Genomic DNA, 22,548 nt, shown 5'->3' on the forward strand with positions numbered 1-22,548 from the left:
GGAGATGTTGTGTATGATACATTATTTACTATGGAGAATATGTTACTCTGTAGGAGATGTTGTGTATGATACATTATTTACTATGGAGAATATGTTACTCTGTACTGTAGGAGATGTTGTGTATGATACATAATGTTATTTACTATGGAGAATGTGTCAGCCAATGGGTAACTTTTTTAGCAATTGAATTAAAATTTGTGCTAAAACTGTCAATGTAGGAAAAGTATCAGAATTTAAACTTCAAAAGAAAACTAACATTTAATGACAAATTATTAGTGAATTCAATCATTTTCCTCTTCATTTTCAGCTTTTATTGCAAGCACAGCAAGCATCAAAACCGTCCCAAAATGTTCAGTCGAATGCCAATACTACCAGCACCACCACTTTCAGCACCCATCCAACCATCATTCCTACTGTTACCATTAGCACTCCAGTCCCTTCCACCAGCGTTAGTCCATTACAAACTGTCGTCACTAATTCTGGTACAATATTAACAACGGCAAGCATTCCAATACAGGTGGTTGATGGGGACAAAGTTCCTATAAACAGACTTGGTACCATAGTGAAAGCTCCCAAGAAAGAGAAACGTACTACTCATAATGCAATAGAAAAGAGATACCGTTTGAGCATCAATGATAAGATACTTGAATTGAAGGATTTGGTTGCAGGAACTGATGCAAAGGTATATTGAAATATTCTGAACTGTACAAATGTAGGTGGTCAGAAATCATTTAATTTTATAAGACTGCAAAATTTTTGCGGTCGTATATTGTATCTCGTCGTCCGAATACGCATGGTTTCCGGATAATAACTTTAGTATACATGTAAGTAAATGGAAATCAATAAAATTTTAATCCAATGTTTATAACCACTAAAGGAAGGTTGGGATTGATTTTGGGGGTTATGATCCCATTGGTTTAGGAATTAGGTGGCTGAAGGGGCCCAAAACATACATTTATCTAGTTTCAGGACAATAAGTTGTGTATAAGTATTTCAATTACTCTGAAATTGTCCCACAAGGTTTGGGATTTATTTTAAGGGTTATGGGGCAAACAGTCTAGAAGTTAAGGCCAGACTTTTTTTATTATCTGTTTAACGAGATCCCCCGACTCCACCTTTCCCGATTTTAGAATAAAAATAAAAGTAGTGCTTCTTACTTTTATTATTATTTTTCCCGCCAACTGTTTATAAATTTAGAAACACGCCAGATGGAATCCCCCAGTTTTGATAAATGCGGGAGTTCTCTGAAATCCGATAATTCTATTTCTGTCATATATAAGAACTGAAGTGGAGTTTTTCTATATTTTACCGTTATGAAACTGATATTTGATACTGTACTCTCATAAAGAAATGGAGAACCATTCATCATATCATTTAATAAACGTTCTTGTTCCAAACCAAGTCGCGGGTTTGTTTATGTATTAATGCGCATCCATATAGTTTTCTTGATTTCAAGGGGTGTCAGATTGAGTGGTTGCTCTGGATTCCCCACTTCATTGATTAATTTGAAACTCATGGGATTCTTTCTATGTCTGTCTGCTAATGAGGGTTATTGTTGTTGCATAATTTTAAATCGTATGCATCATTTAAATTAAAATAAATGTCCACTTCGGAAAGGTTTACACCCCTTCAGCCGAAATGGAGTCTTCCATATTATCGTTTTGAGTTGTCTCCCTTCTGGAAGTATTTTCCGTCAATATCGAAATACAATACGACAATATTAAAAGAAAAATTAACTCGTTAGATGTCGATAAATGTCGTATTATGTTAAGAACGATCTCAATTTAAACAGAGAGTGTGTACGGAAAGGAGTCATTCCACTGACCCAAAGGAAATTAATATTTAAAGAGTTAGAAATGGGGTTCCTCCTAGAATTAACGGTGATAATACGAAGTGAAATAAAAATGTACCTTTTCTCACTCTCAGTGACTGCTGTTGAAAGTAAACTGGGAATTTATAGTACAAAAATAAAACACAATAAGTACATTGCTGATATACACTTGTATCCGGGATGGCTATTTTTGAAGTTGAGTCACTATTCAGATTATTACATTTTGCATATGCAGTTGAATTAGTTTTGAAAATAATACTATCCAGCTGTACCAGGGGTGTCAAAAATGCGTGAGACTCGTGCATGTTCATGGTTTTTTTGCGGCAGTATCATTGAATCCATTGTTTTCCTCTTTAATCTTTTCAATTTTGGCCAAATCTCAAGCATTTGCTTAATGAAAAGTTGTCAGAACTGCTATACATGTGTCAATGAAAACTATGGCAATCGTATCCCTCAGAGCATTCTGCTCTTTGATTTATTAGTACCTGTATCCCTGTGATGAAAGTTGTAACTGGGAATTTTATCAATGGAAATCTAAAACTGAATAGATTTTTCAGTCCAAACTTTCTTAAGAAAAAACTTTAAAATCCTAGAGTACTGTCACAAAAAATGGAAAATTGCCCTAGCCTGCAGTTCAGTGGTACACAATTAAGATTTCCAAAAATATTGTAGTTCTTGTTAAATGACAGAATTCAGTTAAATTTTAGATAATTAACTATCAACTTTAATGGAATGTTTAGATTGAGAAGATGCAAATCTCTTCCATTGGTCCAAATTTAATCCTAAACTAAGGAAAGGAAATTACATGAAACAACAATTGATTTCAATATTGTCAACCTTTCTACATGTTCTAGCTGTTCTTTTTTTTTCATTCTTTATATGAAGACTATCTAAAGATACCCCCCCCCCCAAAAAAAAAAATTGAATAGAAACGAGGGCCGTCTTTCCCCTCAGAGCGATTCAGCTCTTTGATTTTTTAGGGGATTTATATTCAACAGAATAGTGTACACAAAAAAAAAGAATTTTAAGTTCATTAGACCACATTCTTTCTGTGTCAACTTTTTAATCACAATCCAAAATCAGAGCTGTGTCAAGCTTGAATGTTGTGTCCATACTTGCCACAACTGTTCAGGGTTCAACCTCTGCTGTCGTATAAAGCTGCGCCCTGCAGAGCATCTGGTTATAGTATATTTGGAGAGTTCATCTTCAAGACATGTCATGTATGTACATGTATGACCCACCAACAATTAAGAAATAATTCATGGGGGCTTGAATATATCGTTATTTTACCACGGGTTAGCCCTTTATGACAAATATTTTACCCTGAGCGATAGCGAGGGGTAATTTATCGGCATAAAGGGACAACCCGTGGTAAAATTTAGATATATTCAAGCCCCCATGAATTATTTCGATTCTGATAAGACAAATATAGCAATTGTTTTGGTTCAAAGCGCACTAGATGGAGGCAAATATTTGCCGTTCCCACAAATTAACCCACTTTAAGATTGGCGGTAAAGAACGGAGCAAACAGATTTAGTGACATGCTCAAACTATTTACGATAATATATTTAGATAGATTTGGATGAATTTTAATGATAATTTACTTATATATCTTCTATGTATATAAAAAAGGGCTTATACCACATTTTAGTATTGTTTGTTTACGTTTCATTCTGGTGATGATTTTCGGTATCAGAAGCGTGTATTTTCCCGAAAAATGCTTAAACTATTACGTTATCATTCTATGACGTCGTGTACTCCATCCATAAACAATCATATGACGTGGGAGTACAATCAGAACAGCCCAACCAATATATTCATATTTTACCACGGGTGTGTACTCAAAGCGTTTGAAGGACGTCATGTTAGAATGTGAAATTTTTCCCATAATGTATTCATACTAGTATGCTTGATTCTAATAGACACATTATATTTGAATATCGAAATCAAGACGATATACATGTATGACCAAACAACACCTGGATTAAACAAGTGTGCAGCACAATTTTGAATTAAGGGCACCCTCTTATTTTTGTCTGACCTGCCACTTTGCAGTATATATTATATGCATATCATAGTGAATGCAATTCACCAGAGGCGACGGCTTGAACTATTTGTATTAAACTTGGATCATTGTAGACAAAATCCTCTTAATTAGATGATTGTTCCTGTTATCTACCAAGTTGGAGGGCACTTTAAGTTTGCACCCTGTCCATCTGTCTGACCATCTGTCAGTCAGGCAAATCAGTTTTCCACACTTTTTTTCTTCATGCTTGAAGAGGTTGATTTGATATTTGATCAGTAGTTTTATAATGAAAAATTAAAGATATATAGTACAAATTTTGTTCTGGTTCGATGATTATGTGCAGAGTTATGGTCCTTGGAATCATGCTCAAAAATGTTTACTTGAAATTTAATGTATATATAGTTTACCCCATGAAACATAAGAGATCAAGTATAGCATTTTGTTCCAGTGTAAAGAAATGTTAACTGGTAGGAGACTATGAATTGCCTTGTAATGCTCTAAGAATGCTTGTTGTGTTGAATATTGGATAACCTTCAAGTATGCTTGTTTGAATCATACATTATATATACTGTATATGTTTCCATGGACATAAATATATACTGTATATGTTTCCATGGACATAAATATATACTGTATATGTTTCCATGGACATAAATTTTGAGTTATCATCAGCACACATTTTTTTTAAGAATATTTCAATTGTATATAATATATATACATGTATGTATTGAATAATGCCTGCAGTAAATTGAAGTCTTTACAGGAATTGCTTAATTTTACAGTTAAACAAATCAGCTATATTGAAGAAAGCGATAGACTACATCAGGTTCCTTATTAATGCTAACAACAGACTGAAACAAGAAAATATGGCTTTGAAAATGGGACAAAAGCATAGTAAGTATGATTTTAAATATACACAAGTCTTAATTAAATTATAAAAAGTCGGGCAAGCTATCAAGTTTTGATGCAAAAACATTAATGAATGGCTTACCCTTCTTGACAAGTAAAAGTTTACTAAGATTACTATTATTTTTTTAGTTTGTATATATTCTTTTGGTAGACATTTACTGTACATTCTGTATATTTATCTTTTTTTCTCAATTATAACTATGACTTTTTAACTTGTTTCAGATGTTGAAGACTTGCTCAAGACTGGAATAATAACTCCTCCCAATTCACTGAAAGGTTCTCCTGTACCCAGTCCTCCAGGATCCTATGACTTTGACATGACTCCAAGCCCTAGTTCAGATTCAGATTCATCAGACTCCGGTTCTGTTGTAGGAGGAATGGCAGACAAATCTAGATTTGCTTTGTGTGTGTTTATGTTTTCCATCCTTGCTTTTAACCCTTTTGGGTCTTTGATAGGATCTATAGGATCAGATGGAAGTAACCGTGGTTACCATCATGGAGGAAGAACACTGTTAGCATCAGATGGTAAGACAACAAATTATTGTTCACAATTTGAACTGTATAATCCAGAGATTTTTAAATGTAGAGCATTTAATTGACCAAACATTTATACTTAACATGCTAATTAACTACAGACATGACACATGAAAATCTGAAAAAAAGATTGCTATTAAATATGTTTTAAAAATGGACACTTTGTTTAAAAAAGAGTTACATACAACTTTGTACAATAACTCAAAATCATTTTAACACTGGTAGGATAGTCATAAGAAAAAAAAATATTTTCAATTGAAAATTTTCACTTAAGTTAATAGAATGGGACTGCGCTGTGCATTGCCAATGTCGCAATTTGCGATTTTTTTTATTTCATGTGGCGACAAAATACCGCTGCTGGCGATATTTCTGGCGCCAACATTTTCCTATGTCAATTTTTTATTTCTTGACAATATATATCGATCTTCATTTTAATTGGTAAAAGTTTAAAAAAGAATTGTATGAAATTTTACCTGGCGCCAAGTTTATGACTTTGTTTACGACCCCAAGCTAATCAACGGTTACAACCGGTGTCATAATCTGTTGTTACTGGTAATCCATTTAATGGATGGGTCATTAATTAATTCAAATAAAATTGGTCAGTCGGCATTTTGTCTATTTCATTTGAAGAAATGTTCATACGACAACACAATTTGCAATGTTTACCGTAGTTGCATGAAGAAAGAGAAACTGACAGGAAGTCAAAAATCATAGACAACTTCTTAAAAAAACAATCCTTTTACTTGTTTTCTATTAAAAGCAGCTGGGGTTTCATTATCTTTCATGTTGACTAGTACTTTCCACGTTTCTAGGTGGTACTTTTCAATTTATTCCATGAATATCTTATATAAAAATTCCTACATTCAGGCTGTACTTGTCAATAGCATAGGAGGGTAAAAGTACCAGTACCGCCCCCTAATGAATGGCCTGTAAAAGATAGCAAATTCAGAAATTTTTTTGTTTTATACTACCCTCAGTTATGATATGAAAATGACAAAATCGACCGCCATTGTTAATAATATTTTCTTCTTCTACATACTGTGTTTAATCCTCCAAAGAAGGAGCACACCTGTATTACAGACTAGTGGAATAGCTCTGGTAGAATGGATGGAGGTGATTACATACAGACACATAAAAACACATCAGCTTCCATTTCTACATTTTAATCAGACAAAGATTACGTCACAAACAAAAATACAAATTACAGGCATAAGGGGAACAACTCACTCTTATACACAGAAACATAATCCGACCATACATACTGATGTACAACACCCAAATAAAGAAAGATAACTCAATTTAATTTTTCCTATGATTAAGATACCTACTTTAGACATGTCTACATAATTCTAGCTTTAGAATTTAAATGTTTAGGTCTTTTGAGTTAATGGAATGTAAGAGGGTCTTAATTAATAACAGTATGGGTAGGATGCCTTTTGTCATCTTTTTCTGTATTCTTTATTTTTAATACAAATTTTCACTATTCTGTAAATTTAAACACCTCTTATTTTGTTTTCTTCATTCAATTACTATTAGCCGAAGGGCCAAGTGAGCTTTTCTCATCACTTGGCGTCCGTCGTCGTTAACTTTTACAAAAATCTTCTCCTCTGAAACTACTGGGCCAAATCAAACCAAACTTGGCCACAATCATCATTGGAGTATCTAGTTTAAAAAATGTGTGGCGTGACCCGGTCAACCAACCAAGATGGCCGCCACGGCTAAAAATAGAACATAGGGGTAAAATGCAGTTTTTGGCTTATAACTCAAAAACCAAAGCATTTAGAGCAAATCTGACATGGGGTAAAAATGTTTATCAGGTCAAGATCTATTTGCCCTGAAATTTTCAGATGAATCGGTTAATCGGTTGTTGGGTTGCTGCCCCTGAATTGGTAATTTTGAAGAAATTTTGCTGTTTTTGGTTATTATCTTGAATATTATTATAGTTAGAGATAAACTGTAAACAGCAATAATGTTCAGCAAAGTAAGATCTACAAATAAGTCAACATGACCAAAATGGTCAGTTGACCCGTTTAGGAGTTATTGCCCTTTATAGTCAATTTTTAACCATTTTTCGTTAATTAAAGTAATCTTTTACAAAAATCTTCTCCTCTGAAACTACTTGGCCAAATTAATCCAAACTTGTCCACAATCATCTTTGGGGTATCTAGTTTAAAAAATGTGTGGCATGACCTGGTCAACCAACCAAGATGGCCGCCACGGCTAAAAATAGAACAAAGGGGTAAAATGCAGTTTTTGGCTTATAACTCAAAAACCAAAGCATTTTGAGGAAATCTGACAGGGATAAAAATGTTTATCAGGTCAAGATCTATCTGCCCTAAAATTTTCAGATGAATCGGTCAATCGGATGTAGGGTTGCTGCCCCTGAATTGGTAATTTTGAGGAAATTTTGCTGTTTTTGGTTATTATCTTGAATATTATTATAGATAGAGATAAACTGTAAACAGCAATAATGTTCAGCAAAGTAAGATCTACAAATAAGTCAACATGACCAAAATGGTCAGTTGACCCGTTTAGGAGTTATTGCCCTTTATAGTCAATTTTTAACCATTTTTCGTAAATTAAAGTAATCTTTTACAAAAATCTTCTCCTCTGAAACTACTTGGCCAAATTAATCCAAACTTGGCCACAATCATCTTTGGGGTATCTAGTTTAAAAAATGTGTGGCGTGACCTGGTAAACCAACCAAGATGGCCGCCACCGCTAAAAATACATAGGGGTAAAATGCAGTTTTTGGCTTATAACTCAAAAACCAAAGCATTTTGAGGAAATCTGACATGGGATAAAAATGTTTATCAGGTCAAGAACTATCTGCCCTGAAATTTTCAGATGAATCGGTCAATCGGTTGTTGGGTTGCTGCCCCTGAATTGGTAATTTTGAGGAAATTTTGCTGTTTTTGGTTATTATCTTGAATATTATTATAGATAGAGATAAATTGTAAACAGCAATAATGTTCAGCAAAGTTAGATCTACAAATAAGTCAAATGACCAAAATGGTCAGTTGACCCCTTTAGGAGTTATTGCCCTTTTTAGTCAATCTTTAACCATTTTTCATAAATCTAAGTAATCTTTTACAAAATCTCCACTGAAACTACTAGGCCACAATCATCTTTGGGGTATCTAGTTTGAAAAATGTGTCCGATGACCTGGCCATTCAACCAAGATGGCCGCCACGGCTAAAAATAGAACATAGGGGTAAAATGCAGTTTTTGGCTTATAACTATGAAACCAAAGCATCTAGAGCAAATCTGATAGTGTTAAATTGTTAATCAAGTCAATATCTATCTGCCCTGAATTTTTCAGATGAATTGGACAACTGGTTGTTGGGTTGCTGCCCTCCAATTGGTAATTTTTAAAGAAATTTTGCCGTTTTTGGTTATCTTGAATACTATTATAGATAGCGATAAACTGTAAACAGCAATAATGTTCAGCAAAGTAAGATCTACAAATAAGTCAACATGACCTAAATGGTCAATTGACCCCTTAAGGAGTTATTGCCCTTTATAGTCAATTTTTAACAATTTTCATTAATTTGGTAAAGGAGTAAGTTCGGTAAGTGCCATATTTGGCCCCAATTATAAAGTTCATGGTTACAAGACAATAATTGTTTTAAGTTGCCTTAGAGACATGTGAGAAAGTTAAACAGAGCTGTGTTTGTCAAAGTTTAATTCTAACACGTTGATTTTTACATCCAAAAAAGGTCAAGATAAGGGATTTTGGTGAAATTTGACAAAATCAGCTGGATTTCAATCAAATAGAGGACCAGGAAACATAGAGCGCAGGCGTCGACAAGCTTAATATTCAAATAAGACATGTTAAATGTCTTCACAAACATTATTTTAACAGATCTTTGTTGTCGACGTATGCGCTCTATGTTTCCTGTCAAATCATCTTTGAAAATTTACCCATTTTCATTGATTTTTTCGTGAAAAATCAATATGAGTACAACTTGTGACGTCATAATGAAACGCAGAAACGTAAAATTTTCAACAAAATTGCTTATATCCTATCTGGTCAATGTATTAGCTATAATTTATCGTGATATTGGTCAATAAATCCGAATTTGAAATTTACGCTAAAAAAGGGGGCCATTTTAGGACCTTATCGAACATACTCCTTTATGTAAATTTTTACCAAATATAGTTCTCTGTTACTAATGGGCAAAGTTCATGATAGATATAATTGTAAGAAGCAAAATCGTTCAGTAAAGTAAGAACTTCAAACACATCACCATCACCAAAATACAATTTTGTCATGAATCCATTTGTGTCCTTTGTTTAATATGCACATAGACCAAGGTGAGCGACACAGGCTCTTTAGAGCCTCTAGTTTTCTATTCTTTCTATTTTAATTTAAAGACATTTTCTCTATTCTGTAGCATATACTGACCATAAGCTAATTTATATTCTTCTACATATTAATCATGTTAATGCTGACAAAAAGAAAATAAAGTACACATAACAGGCTATTATTTAAACTTGGAATTATTATTAATCATGGAATTTTTATAATTTCTTGTGCTTGAAATTTCTAGTAAATTCCATGCTTATTCTGTACTTCAATGGTCTGTGCTGCGCACAACACTTTCTTTTACAAAGAAGATAGTACATTTTCAATAGAATGTACTGTGCCGCGCACAACACTATCTATACAAAATACATTATATGGAAAGTGTTATGAACCGCTCAAAACATTATTATACCAAATAAACATAGAATTTATTAAAAATTTCCAGCACAGAAAATTTAACAAATTCCATAATTAAAAATAATTCCAACTTTAAATAATAGCCTGTTACATGTTGTTTTATTGTATGTATATAAACCCTATGCAATAACTTACTTACTATTGCATGTTGAATGATGTAAAGTGCATGCTGAGTGCAAAGAAAATTAAATGGATCATAGAGTTTGCTCCAAGTTTTCAAAACTGGCGACAAAATATATGAGCTGGCGATTTTTTCTGGCTCGAATGTTTTGGGAGCCAGTGCAGCCCCTGATCTCCCTTTCAATTTTCAGATATAACCTTCCAAAGCTACATTTTATTTTGTTTGTTGTACCATAACTTGAATTTCCTTAGAATGTTTACATTAAATTGCACTAATTGTTGGAATTGATTAACCATTGTATACAATGTACACTGTTCAAATATTTTTTTCACCAATTGTCACGATAGTGTTCTGAGAATGCTATAGTAGTACGTAGTAGGCCTACAAATGTAACACTATTGATAGGATTGGTGAATGCAGATTTTCTTTTGAATTTGATTAAAATTCTTGTTTGTCATTCCAGAGTTTTTAACAGTCAAAATTGTACATCTAATTATGATAAAATTATAGCCATTTTGATAACTTCTGATTAAGTTAGTTTCACTGAAAGCTGCCACCTAGGATTGTACAATAAACTACAAGAACCCAATTATTTGTTTACATAAATCTGCAAGTTTTTAACCTAAGATGGTACTCACAAAAGAATCCTGTATGGCTTCTGATTGGATAATTCAGGATCGGAATTACTGTTAATCAAAAGCATAAAATTGACAAAATTGAAACAAACTTACTTGTAATAGAATGAATAGAGAAATATTTCGAAAATTCTGCTATTATTAATGTTGGAAGAATTTTAAAGAAAGGAGGAAATAATCATATATTAAGAACCAGAGCTATAGCATTGTATAAGGACCCAGTCACCATTTCTTGTAGTAGGTGTTGTATCTTATTTCTTAATCAACAACTCATTAAAAGTAGCTTGAGCTGAATTCAATTGAAGAAAATAAAGTGGCATGACCTAAAATTTTAAATATACCTGTATTATAACATTTTTTCCAGGGTCTGATTCTGCTACATTGGACTGGATTTTCCCAACACTGTTTATGTGGATGTTGAATGGTATAATTTGCATAGGAGTAATCACAAGGCTGTTCATATTTGGTGAACCAGTAGTTAAGAAGAACAGTGAAACTGCCATGATTTATCTACGACATATCACACAAGGTGACCTCTATCTGTCAAGGGTAAGTGGATTCTTCATACTTTGTTTATAGATGTCTTATGTTATGAAGTTTCCTGTTGTCATATGTCCATTGTCCTTGACCTCATTTTCTTGGTTCAGTGACTACTTAAATAAGTTCAAATAATTAGACTTAATTCCTCTTATTATGAGTAATAGGTTAACTATATTTGCTTACGCTGCAAGATCTTCATGCCTGTCAGACAGTTTTCACCTGACCTCATTTCAAGGATAAGTGATCAAGGTTAAGTTTTGGTGGTCAGGTCAATATCTCAGTTCCCATTGTCCTCTTTTGTCTGTTTTTCTAGTACTATAGGCAATAGATCAACTATATTTGGTGTATGGAGTGATTGAAAGCATGGTAAGGTGTATATGTCTGTCTGGTAATCAACTGACCATGACCTCGTGTTCATGGTTCATTTTGTCAAACTTAAGTTACGGAATTAATATGAAACTGCAAATATTCTAACAAATGAATAAGAATTTTATTAGATTGAGATAAATATTCATTTTAGTTTGGTCAAGGACAAGATTAGATATCCAAATTAATGTTCTGATTCAAACAATACACTATTTACGAATCAGTCTAATAATTATAATTAATGTCATTAGTGCTGTAATAAATTGTTAAAATCTCATTATTTTTATTTTTTGCTTGATGATTCTAGCTGTTAATCTGGATTATCACACCTCAATCAATGGATCAAATTGATGTCAAAACAAATCAGTGACAGGTTGACCTTGTTTCTAATGAAATTCGTTCAGGTTACAATTATGGGATTATCATGTTTTCAATCTAATTTTTTGAACAGTTTTAAACAGTTGTTTAAAAGTTTAAAAGTCTTGAACGGTTTTAAAGTTTAAAAGTTACAGAAGTAAAAACTTATTTATAAACTTCTCATAGAGTAAATCATCACTTTACAATATTAAGTCACATGACTGACCCACATGACTCACGATCACCTGATACATTAGAAAAAATGTCCGTTTATCTTTTCAAAACGAGTGTGGTTTTTTGTTGAGCCTGCAACTTTTGTTGCAGAAAGCTCGACATAGGGATAGTGATCCGGCTGCGGCTACGGCAGCGGCGTTAGCTCACTTCTTAAAAGCTTTATATTTTAGAAGGTAGAAGACCTGGATACTTCATACTTTGTAGAAAGATGCTTCATGTTACGAAGTTTCTGTCAGTCACATGTCCAATGTCCTTGACCTCACTTTCATGGTTCAGTGACCACTTGAAAAAAAAGTTCAAATTTTTTGTAATGTTGAATTCTCTCTTATTATAAGTAATAAGATAACTATATTTGACATGTGCGTACCTTGCAAGGTCCTCATGTCTGTCAGACAGTTTTCACTTGACCTCGACCTCATTTCATGGATCAGTGAACAAGGTTAAGTTTTGGTGGTCAAGTCCATATCTCAGATAATATAAGCAATAGGGCTAGTATATTCAGTGTATGGAAGGACTGTCGGGTGTACATGTCTAACTGGCAGGTGTCATCTGACCTTGACCTCATTTTCATGGTTCAGTGGTTATAGTTAAATTTTTGTGTTTTGGTCTGTTTTTCTCATACTATATGCAATAGGTCTACTATATTTGTTGTATGGGATGATTGTAAGGTGTACATATCTAGCGGGCAGATGTCATGTGACCGTGACCTCATTTTCATGGTTCAGTGGTCAAAGTTAAGTTTTTGAGTTTTGGGCTTTTTATCTAATACTATATGCCATAGGTCAACTATATTTGGTGTATGGAAATATATTATGATCTTTATGTCAATCACGCAGGTTTTATTTTACCCTGACCTCATTTTCACAGTTCATTGCACAGTGTTAAGTTTTTGTGTTTTGGTCTATTTTTCTTAAACTATAAGTAATGGGTCAACTATATATGTTGTATAGAAGCATTGTTAGCTGTACATGTCTGCCTGGCATGTTTCATCTGACCTTGACCTCATTTTCAAGGTTCATTGGTCTTTGTTTAGTTATCTTGGTTAATGTTAAGTTTATGTGACAGTTGTAATAAAGCTTAGCTTTATACCTAGGACTATCAACATAATATCAATGATTAGTATAGAAGGGGAGACAATTCAGCGTGTGCACTCTTGTTCAATTATCATACAATTTTCTTCAACTCTCTATGATGAACACATACAAACAGTGAGTTATGACAAAAAGGAACACAGAGGCTAATTTAACTGACAACAAAAGATTTATTGTGTCTTTATTAAGACCTGGCAAATTTCCAGATTGCAAAACAGATAGACAAATTTACACGATAAATGTAGCAACAAACATATAAAATGTATTTTATTTGAAATAAACATGACAAATCAAGAACAATACGATAAATATTACATATATAACATGTAAATCATTAAAACAATCAAGGTTTTAGCAAAAATATTCCGTACTCTTCACTTCACTTGGCAATTTCTTTGTCAGAGTTATGACCTGAAAAAAAAGACTAAGAAAATGTTTGTAGTCATGTATATAGCGCACCCCTCTGACAAGAAACATGAACCAGGGTATAAATTATACATACCAAATCGGTAGTTGGTTTACAATCACATCAGCGTCATCCGAAGATGGATGGTTTCCGGATAATAACTTAAGTATAACAAGTAAATAGAAATCAATAAAATTTTAAAGACAATGTTTTATAACTTATAAAGGAAGGTTGGGATAGATTTTGGGGGCCCAAAACATACATTTATCTAGTTTCAGGACAAAATTTGTGTATAAGTATTTCAATTACTCTGAAATTGTACCTCAATGTTCATACCATTAAGTAGAAGGTTGGGATTTATTTTAAGGGTTATGAGGCAAACAGTCCAGGAATTAGGGGCCAAAAACAAGCATTTTTGAAGTTTCGGGACAATAACTTATGATGAACTGTATGGATCTCTCTGACATTGTACCACAAGGTTCCATATAATGAAAGGAAGGCTTGGTGTCAGTTTGGGGTTAACATCCCTGAACATTTAGGAATAAGGGGCCAAACAAGGGCATTGGCTGAGGGCCATACCCTCACGTCAACCGTTTTATTCTAAACATTAAGGAACATCTCAGATTCTTATGTTTGTCTTGCTTTAAAAGGTAAAAACAAACAAAGGGATTGAACTTAAACAACTTTCCTATAATGTTCTTTTCATAATCTTCCATGTTTGATATTTCCCTTGACCTATATGCGTGTTCTTTACAACACAGAAAATCAGAATTAAGCAGTAATTATATTTAGTGTTTTTATCACTTGGCATCCGTCGTCGTCGTTAACTTTTACAAAAATCTTCCCCTGCAACTACTGGACCAAATTTAACCAAACTTGGCCACAATCATCATTGGGTATCTAGTTTAAAAAATGTGTAAACCAAAGCATTTAGAGCAAATCTGACAAGGGGTAACATTGTTTATCAAGTGAAGATCTATCTGCCCTGAAATTTTCAGATGAATCAGACAACCGGTTACTGGGTTGCTGCCCCTGAATAAGTAATATTAAGGAAATTTTGTCGTTTTTGGTTATTATCTTGAATATTATTATAGCTAGAGATAAACTGTAATTAGCAATAGTGTTCAGCAAAGTAAGATCTACAAATAAGTCAACATGACCAAAATGGTCAGTTGACCCCTGAAGGAGTTATTGCCCTTTATAGTCTAGTCTTTTGAACAGCGGTATACTACTGTTGCCTTATTTTTTACCAATTTTTCGTAAATTTTTGTAATCTTCTACAAAAATCTTCTCTGAAACTACTGGGCCAAATTTAATCAAACTTGGCCACAATCATTATTAAGGTATCTAGTTAAAAAAAAATGTGTGCAGTGACCTGGCCAACCAACCAAGATGGTTGCCATGGCTAAAAATAGAACATAGGGGTAAAATGTAGATTTTGGCTTATAACTTTGAAACCAAAGCATTTAGAGCAAATCTGACAGCGGTTATTTATTTATCAAGTTAATATCTATCTGCCCTGAAATTTTCAGATAAATTGGACAACTGGTTGTTGGGTTGCTGTTCCCAAATTGGTAATTTTTAAAGAAATTTTGCCATTTTTATACAACCGCAAAAATTGAAAAAATTTTGGCCGTATATTGGTATCACGTTGGCGTCAGCATCGTCGTCGTTCCAATACTTTTGGTTTTCGCACTATATCTTTAGTTAAAGTAAATAGAAATCAATGAAATTTAAACACAAGGTTTATGACCAAAAAAGGAAGGTTGGGATTGATTTTGGAAGTTTTGGTCCCAACAGTTAAGGAATTAGGGGCCATAAAGGGCCCAAATAAGCATTTTCTTGGTTTTCGCACTATAACTTTAGTTTAAGTAAATAGAAATCTATGAAATTTTGACACAAAGTTTATGACCACAAAAGGAAGGTTGGGCTTGATTTTGGGAGTTGAGAGTCCAACAGTTTAGGAATAAGGGGCCCAAAGGGTCCAAAATTAAACTTTGTTTGATTTCATCAAAAATTGAATTTTTGGGGTTCTTTGATATGCTGAATCTAACTGTGTATGTAGATTCTTAATTTTTGGTCCCGTTTTCAAATTGGTCTACATTAAGGTTAAAAGGGTCCATAATTAAACTTAGTTTGATTTTAACAAAAAATGAATCTTTTGGGTTCTTTGATATGCTAAATCTAAAAATGTACTTAGATTTTTGATTATTGGCCAAGTTTTCAAGTTGGTCCAAATTGGGGTCCAAAATTAAACTTTATCTAATATCATATGCCAAAGGTCAACTATATTTTGTATATGGAAATATTTTATGATCTATATGTCAGTCCCGCAGGTTTATTTGACCATGACCTCAATTGCACGGTTCATTGCACAGTGTTAAGTTTTTGTGTTTTGGTCTATTTTTCAACTATAACTTATAAGTAATAGGTCAACTATATTTGTTATATGGAAGCTTTGTTAGCTGTAAATGTCTGCCTGGCATTGTTCATCTGACCTTGACCTCATTTTCATGGTTCATTGGTCTTTGTTTAGCTATCTTGGTTAATGTTAAGTTTATGTGACAGTTGTAATAAAGCTTTATACTTAGGACTATCAACATAATATCAATGATTAGTAAAGAAGGCGAGACATTTAAGTGTGTGCACTCTTGTCTTATATGTCACTGTTATGAAACTGATATTTGATATTGTACTTCTATAAAGAAATAGAGAACCATCTAGGTTGTTTAATTAACATTTAATATATACGTTCTTGCTCCAGGGTTTGTTTAGGTAATTATGCACATGCTTATAGTTTTCTTGACTTCAAGGGGTATTCAAGAAAAATTCACTCGTTCTGTCAATAAACATTGTATTATATTGAAAATGATTGCAATTTAAACCGAGGTATGTGTCTGAAAGGAGTCATGACCACTGACCCAAACGAAATGTATTTAGAGTTATGAATGGGGTTCCTCCTAGAATTAACGTGGGAAAATAGGTGAAAAGATACGAAGTGAAATACCTTCCCTCACTCTGAGTCTCAGTGACTGCTGTGGAAAGTAAACTAGGAATTGAAAGTACAAAAATAAAACACTAGTTTTCAGTCAATAACTTGTGTTTTAGTGTATAAACTCTCTGAAATTAAACCACAAATTTCCATACTACAAAGGGATGGTTATAAGGGGGTAATGGATCAAATCATTAAGCAATTAGGGGCAAAAAAAGGGGGGACAAGGGTTTTTCTGTTAAAGAACAATTTAGACAATTTTAAAGCAGTGTAAGGGAGGTAATCCAATTCCAATTAAAATTTAAAGAATAGTGTTACATAAATGTTTGAATACTTATTTTGTATTCTTTTGGCAGTGCACTGTACACCAAAAAATTTGAAAACAAAATGTGGGTGAATGTCATTTTGAACATGTTTTCAAAATTTAACAACAAACTCCTCATCTAATCCTACAGCATTTAAGAGTAAGAGCTATGGGAGATTGGCTCAAAGTTATAATAATTTGTTCATAATTATGTGAAATATATTCCAACGGTCATTCCCTAATGAGTTGTCATGTTAAAAAATCTAGCTCATCGTTTTGGTTGAGAACAAAGTAGATTTCATATTCCAGCCATATGGAACTGTATTAAGAGTGGGAATATTTGCTGCTTGACTTCAATCAATGACTCTAAATATTTTGACTTTTGTTTTTCTATACAATTTTAGGCAGAATATTCCTGGGCTACTGAACAATACAGAAAGGCATTGCAATGTATTGGCAGACCTTTGCCTACATCAAATTTAGATTTGTTCTCTTCTCTTGCATGGAATTTATTCCGTCAAATTTCTCATCAGCTGTACCTTGGAAAATGGCTGTGTTTGAAATCTGGGTCAATTAGAAGACGTTCCAATGATGATGTGATGTTGTCTGCAAAATATGCTGCAGTTGTCTACCACAAGCTTAACCAGATGCATATGACAGGTCAGTTTCATCAGTTATGTTGTTGAAAAATGTATCATTTTCTCAGTCAAATTACAAATATTATAACATAGATATCTGGATATAGGAAGATGTGGTGGCCAATGAGACAACTATCCCTCCAAATAACAATTTATAAAAGTAAGACCATTATAGGTCAATGTACGGCCTTCAACACGGAGCCTTGGCTCACACCAAAAACAAAAAGCTATAAAGGGCACCAAAATTACTAGTGTAAAACCATTCAAATGGGAAAACCAATGGTCTAATCTATATAAAAAAACAAGAAAGAGAAACATGTATAAATTACATAAACAAACAACAACTACTGTACATCAGATTCCTGACTTAGGACAGGTGCAAACATTTGCAGCGGGATTAAACATTTAAATGGTACCAGACCTTCTCCCTTTTTCTGAAACAATAGTATTACATGATGTCTTGAAGTGCTGTTTTTTTTGCAATTTCTTATATTTATTGTAGGTCATATTGCTGGTGGGAAGTGGACAGGTTTGCATATTGGTCTTTGTGCCGTTAATTTGGCTGAAGCAAGTGGTGATTCCATGTCCATGATTCAATTATCTGAAATATATGCCACGTCAGCACTCAGACTGCAAGTTAACCCACTATGGAAAACACTTTTTCTTTCGGTTAGTATATATAATCAGTATTAACTTGGTTTGAATATAAAGAACTCTAAAAAAAAACTACCTATAGTAAGAGTATAACAAACATTGCCTGTTCCTGACTTGATACTAGGAGTATAACAATTATTGCATGTTCCTTATATAATAAAGATAGTAAGGCAAGACTCTTTTTTTATCTGTTCAACTTTGGTCCAGTTGACACTAAAAATAAAAATAAAACCTTTAAAAGTGACCTTTTTTGTAAATTTTTTTTTAGAATTTCTTAAAATACAAGAACAATGAAATGAAAATAGACCAGTATATTAACCCTTCTATTAATATGAACATAAAAAACGTTTTTATGGCCCCGAGTTTTCGTTGCCATATTATAGTTATACCCTTGTCCGAAATTCTGATATTCTGTTATTCTGCAACAAACCATTATACAGAGTTTTTTTCTAAACGACTTCAGATATTGGGCTGATTTTTGGTATGTGAGTTTACCATGATGAGTTACAGATCAAGTTTAAGTTTTGTTCCGCTCCACTAATTTTTGACGAAATTACTGGCTTTGGACTTTAATAAATTGTTGAAAATCACAGTTATACAGATTTTTTTTCTAAACGCCTACAGATATTGGGCTGATTTTTGGTATTTGAGTTCACCATTATGAGTTACAGATCAAGTTAAAGTTTTGTTCTGCTTGGCTAAATCATGCCAAAATTGGGGGCTATGGACTTTGATAAATTGTTGAAAATCACAGTTATACAGACTTTTTTTCATAACGCTTTCAAATATAGGACTGATTTATGGTATGTAAGTTACCCATGATGAGTTACAGATCAAGTTTAAGTTTCCTTCCGCTCTGCAATTTTTTGCTGTAATTTTGGGCTTTGGACTATGATACATTTTTGAAAATCAGTTATACAGAACTTTTTTCTAAATGCTTTCAGATATTGGGCTGATTTTTAGTATGTGAGCAAACCATGACTAGTTACAGATCAAGTTTAAGTTTTGTTTCGCTCTGCTAATTTTGGGTTTACAACTTTGAAAATTGTTGAAAGTCACAGTTATACAGACTTTTTTTATACGCCTCCAGATTTTGAGCTGATTCTTGATATGTGAGACTACCATGATGTTTGTGTCCACATGTGTTATTGAAATTGCACATTTTTCAACCTTTCGAGACAGGGCCATTTGTGTCGCTTTGACACATCTAGTTTCAGTCTGTATGTCCTCTAATTTAGATTCATGCATATGCAGCAGGCAAATATATCAACCTCCCTGCATATATACTAGAAATGTATATTACCAGTCAGAAAACCTCTAAGTGTATGTTTGATAACTATTTGCATGTATATACTGTATATAACTTTAACTTATAAATTGAAACAATGCATTAAAAAGGAAACATAAACATTATTTATAGAATAACTAATGGAAGAATTCAAATAGAGAAAAATATTCAACGAGTGACTAAACAACACATTAATTCACGAATGCACGTAGCGCATGAGTTAATTATCAGTGTTGTTCGATCAAGAGTTGAATATTTTTCGATATTTGAATTCTTTAATTTGTTATTCTTTTTATTACATTGCCATTGGCAAATGGCTTTTTTTAAAGAAATTAATGTAAAACATGAAAGTAACTATGACTTTTTTCTACGCATTTACAATTCGTTCTGATCTGCCGTTATCGACATCTTGACAACGTTATTGTTGTATGACGTCAGAGAGTGAAAATGTAAAATTATCATTTTTTATTTAACTGGGAAATCAATGTAATTCATTGCAACCAATGTAGTAATCAAAAATTTTTAACCAAAAGTATGTTAATGCATGTGGAATGTGGAATTTTTCCTTTTGGGATCAATTTTTGTCTGTCAGCACTGCCATTCATGTGGCCTTAGTCATTATCGCAAGAATCTAGATTTCGGTCATAGCGTGTCCACTTCCCATTAAATACAGACTCTTATCTGTAGTTCTACAATATTATTCAATAATATGCCCAATAATTTAAATGTTGGACAAAGAAAACTTAACAAAAATAAACAATGTTTGGAAAGGAATATGACATTTTTAATGCAATACATAGATTACATATTTACTTCAGGTTAATTTCACCAAGTTCTAATGAAGTAATAGCTCATTTAGCAAAAAGTTAGAATAATTTGATGTACTCTCTCATGTAACAAGTACCGTGGAAAGTGGTTTTAAACAAATTGTTTTTATGAAAAAAACATGCCACCAGCTTAAAAATCATTGCTTTAGCCTCTTTTTTGAAGTCATAAATCATTTATGCCTTTAATTTCTTTACTTTAAAATTGCTGTTTCATGGACTTGGTAAAAATTAAATATTACCGATGAAGAAAGCGGGTATTGTAAACACTGGTAAACCACAGATTTTATATTTGTTCTGATAATTTCGTAACAGTCGGCAGGATAAATAAAAACAAAAGAAAGAAGCACTTCTTTTATTATGCCCCACCTACGATAGTAGAGGCCCTAGAGGGGCATTATGTTTTCTGGTCTGTGCGTCCGTTAGTCTGTTCGTTCGTCCGTCTGTCCCGCTTCAGGTTAAAGTTTTTGGTCAAGGAAGCTGAAGTCCAATCAACTTGAAACTTAGTACATATATATGTTCCTTATGATATGATCTTTCTAATTTTAAAGACAAATTAAACTTTTGACCGCAATTTCATGTTCCACTGAACATAGAAAATGAAAGTGCGAGTTTCAGGTTAAACTTTTTGGTCAAGGTAGTTTTTGATGAAGTTGAAGTCCAATCAACTTGAAACTTAGTACACATGTTCCCTATGATATGATCTTGATATGATCTTTCTAATTTTTATGCCTATCTATATTTTTTACCCATTTTCACGATCCATTAAACATGGAAAATGATAGTGCGAGTGGGGCATCCGTGTACTTTGGACACATTCTTGTTTTTATTCTAAAATCGGGAAATTGGAGTCAGCAGATCTCGTTAAACAGATAATAAAAAAAAGTCTGGCCTTAGAGTATAATAAACATTGCCTGTTTCTTAAAATAGTCAGAGTTAAACAAATATTGCCTGTATCTGGCTTGATAGTAACCCTTTTTTTTCAGAGGTACTTTCTGGGCCGAGCTAGGAAGTTCTGTGTTTTGAGTCCAGATCATGTACCAGCTTCATTACAATGGCTCTCCCATCCAGAAGGACACAGGTTCTTTGTTGATCAGAAATGGCAGCTTGGAGGGAAGGACAGTCTCTTTACAGCATTATGCAATCAAGGTAAATAAATTAGAATGTTGAAATTTTTTTACTTGAAGTTTTAACATATTAAGTTATACTTGAATAGGGAATTAATATATGTAAATTTATGAGAAATATAAAAAGGATGAGAAATGAAAAGGTTTTTATACTGTTGCATAGATACCAACCATTACGATTTTTATACGACCGCAAAATTTGAAAAATTTTTCGTCGTATATTGCTATCACGTTGTCGTCGTCCGAATACTTTTAGTTTTCGCACTCTAACTTTAGTAAAAGTTAATAGAAATCAATGAAATTTTAACACAAGGTTTATGACCACAAAAGGAAGGTTGGGATTGATTTTGGGAGTTTTGGTCCCAACATTTTAGGAATTAGGGGCCAAAAAGGGCCCAAATATGCATTTTCTTGGTTTTCGCACTATAACTTTAGTTTAAGTGAATAGAAATCTATGAAATTTTGACACAAGGTTTATGACCACAAAAGGAAGGTTGGGATAGATTTTGGGAGTTTTGGTTCCAACAGTTTAGGAATTAAGGGCCAAAAAAGGGCCCAAATAAGCATTATTCTTGGTTTTCGCACAATAACTTTAGTATAAGTAAATAGAAATCAATGAAATTTTAACACAAGGTTTATGACCACAAAAGGAAGGTTGGGATTGATTTTTGGAGTTGAGGTCACAACAGTTTATGAATTAGGGGCCAAAAAGGGGCCCAAATAAGCATTATTTTTGGTTTTTGCACCATAACTTTAGTATAAGTAAATAGAAATCTATGAAATTTAAATACAAGGTTTATGACCATAAAAGGGAGGTTGGGTTTGATTTTGGGAGTTTTGGTCCTAACAGTTTAGGAATAAGGGGCCCAAAGGGTCCAAAATTGAACTTTGTGTGATTTCATCAAAAATTGAATAATTGGGGTTCTTTGATATGCCGAATCTAAC

General features: G+C 33.2%; 1 protein-coding gene across 1 annotated transcript in view; it reads left to right on the plus strand.

The window, feature by feature from the left end:
• LOC139486841 (sterol regulatory element-binding protein 1-like) overlaps window positions 1-22,548 on the plus strand; it is a 42,104-nt gene that overhangs the window by 5,693 nt on the left and 13,863 nt on the right. The window contains exons 3-9 of the mRNA XM_071271890.1: window positions 308-682; window positions 4,640-4,751; window positions 4,989-5,291; window positions 11,147-11,331; window positions 17,477-17,732; window positions 18,213-18,379; window positions 21,463-21,625. Coding sequence (XP_071127991.1) covers window positions 308-682; window positions 4,640-4,751; window positions 4,989-5,291; window positions 11,147-11,331; window positions 17,477-17,732; window positions 18,213-18,379; window positions 21,463-21,625 — 1,561 coding nt within the window. The remainder of the gene's footprint in view (window positions 1-307; window positions 683-4,639; window positions 4,752-4,988; window positions 5,292-11,146; window positions 11,332-17,476; window positions 17,733-18,212; window positions 18,380-21,462; window positions 21,626-22,548) is intronic.

The sequence above is a fragment of the Mytilus edulis genome, chromosome 8 (assembly GCF_963676685.1).
Source record: "Mytilus edulis chromosome 8, xbMytEdul2.2, whole genome shotgun sequence".
Taxonomy (NCBI): domain Eukaryota; kingdom Metazoa; phylum Mollusca; class Bivalvia; order Mytilida; family Mytilidae; genus Mytilus; species Mytilus edulis.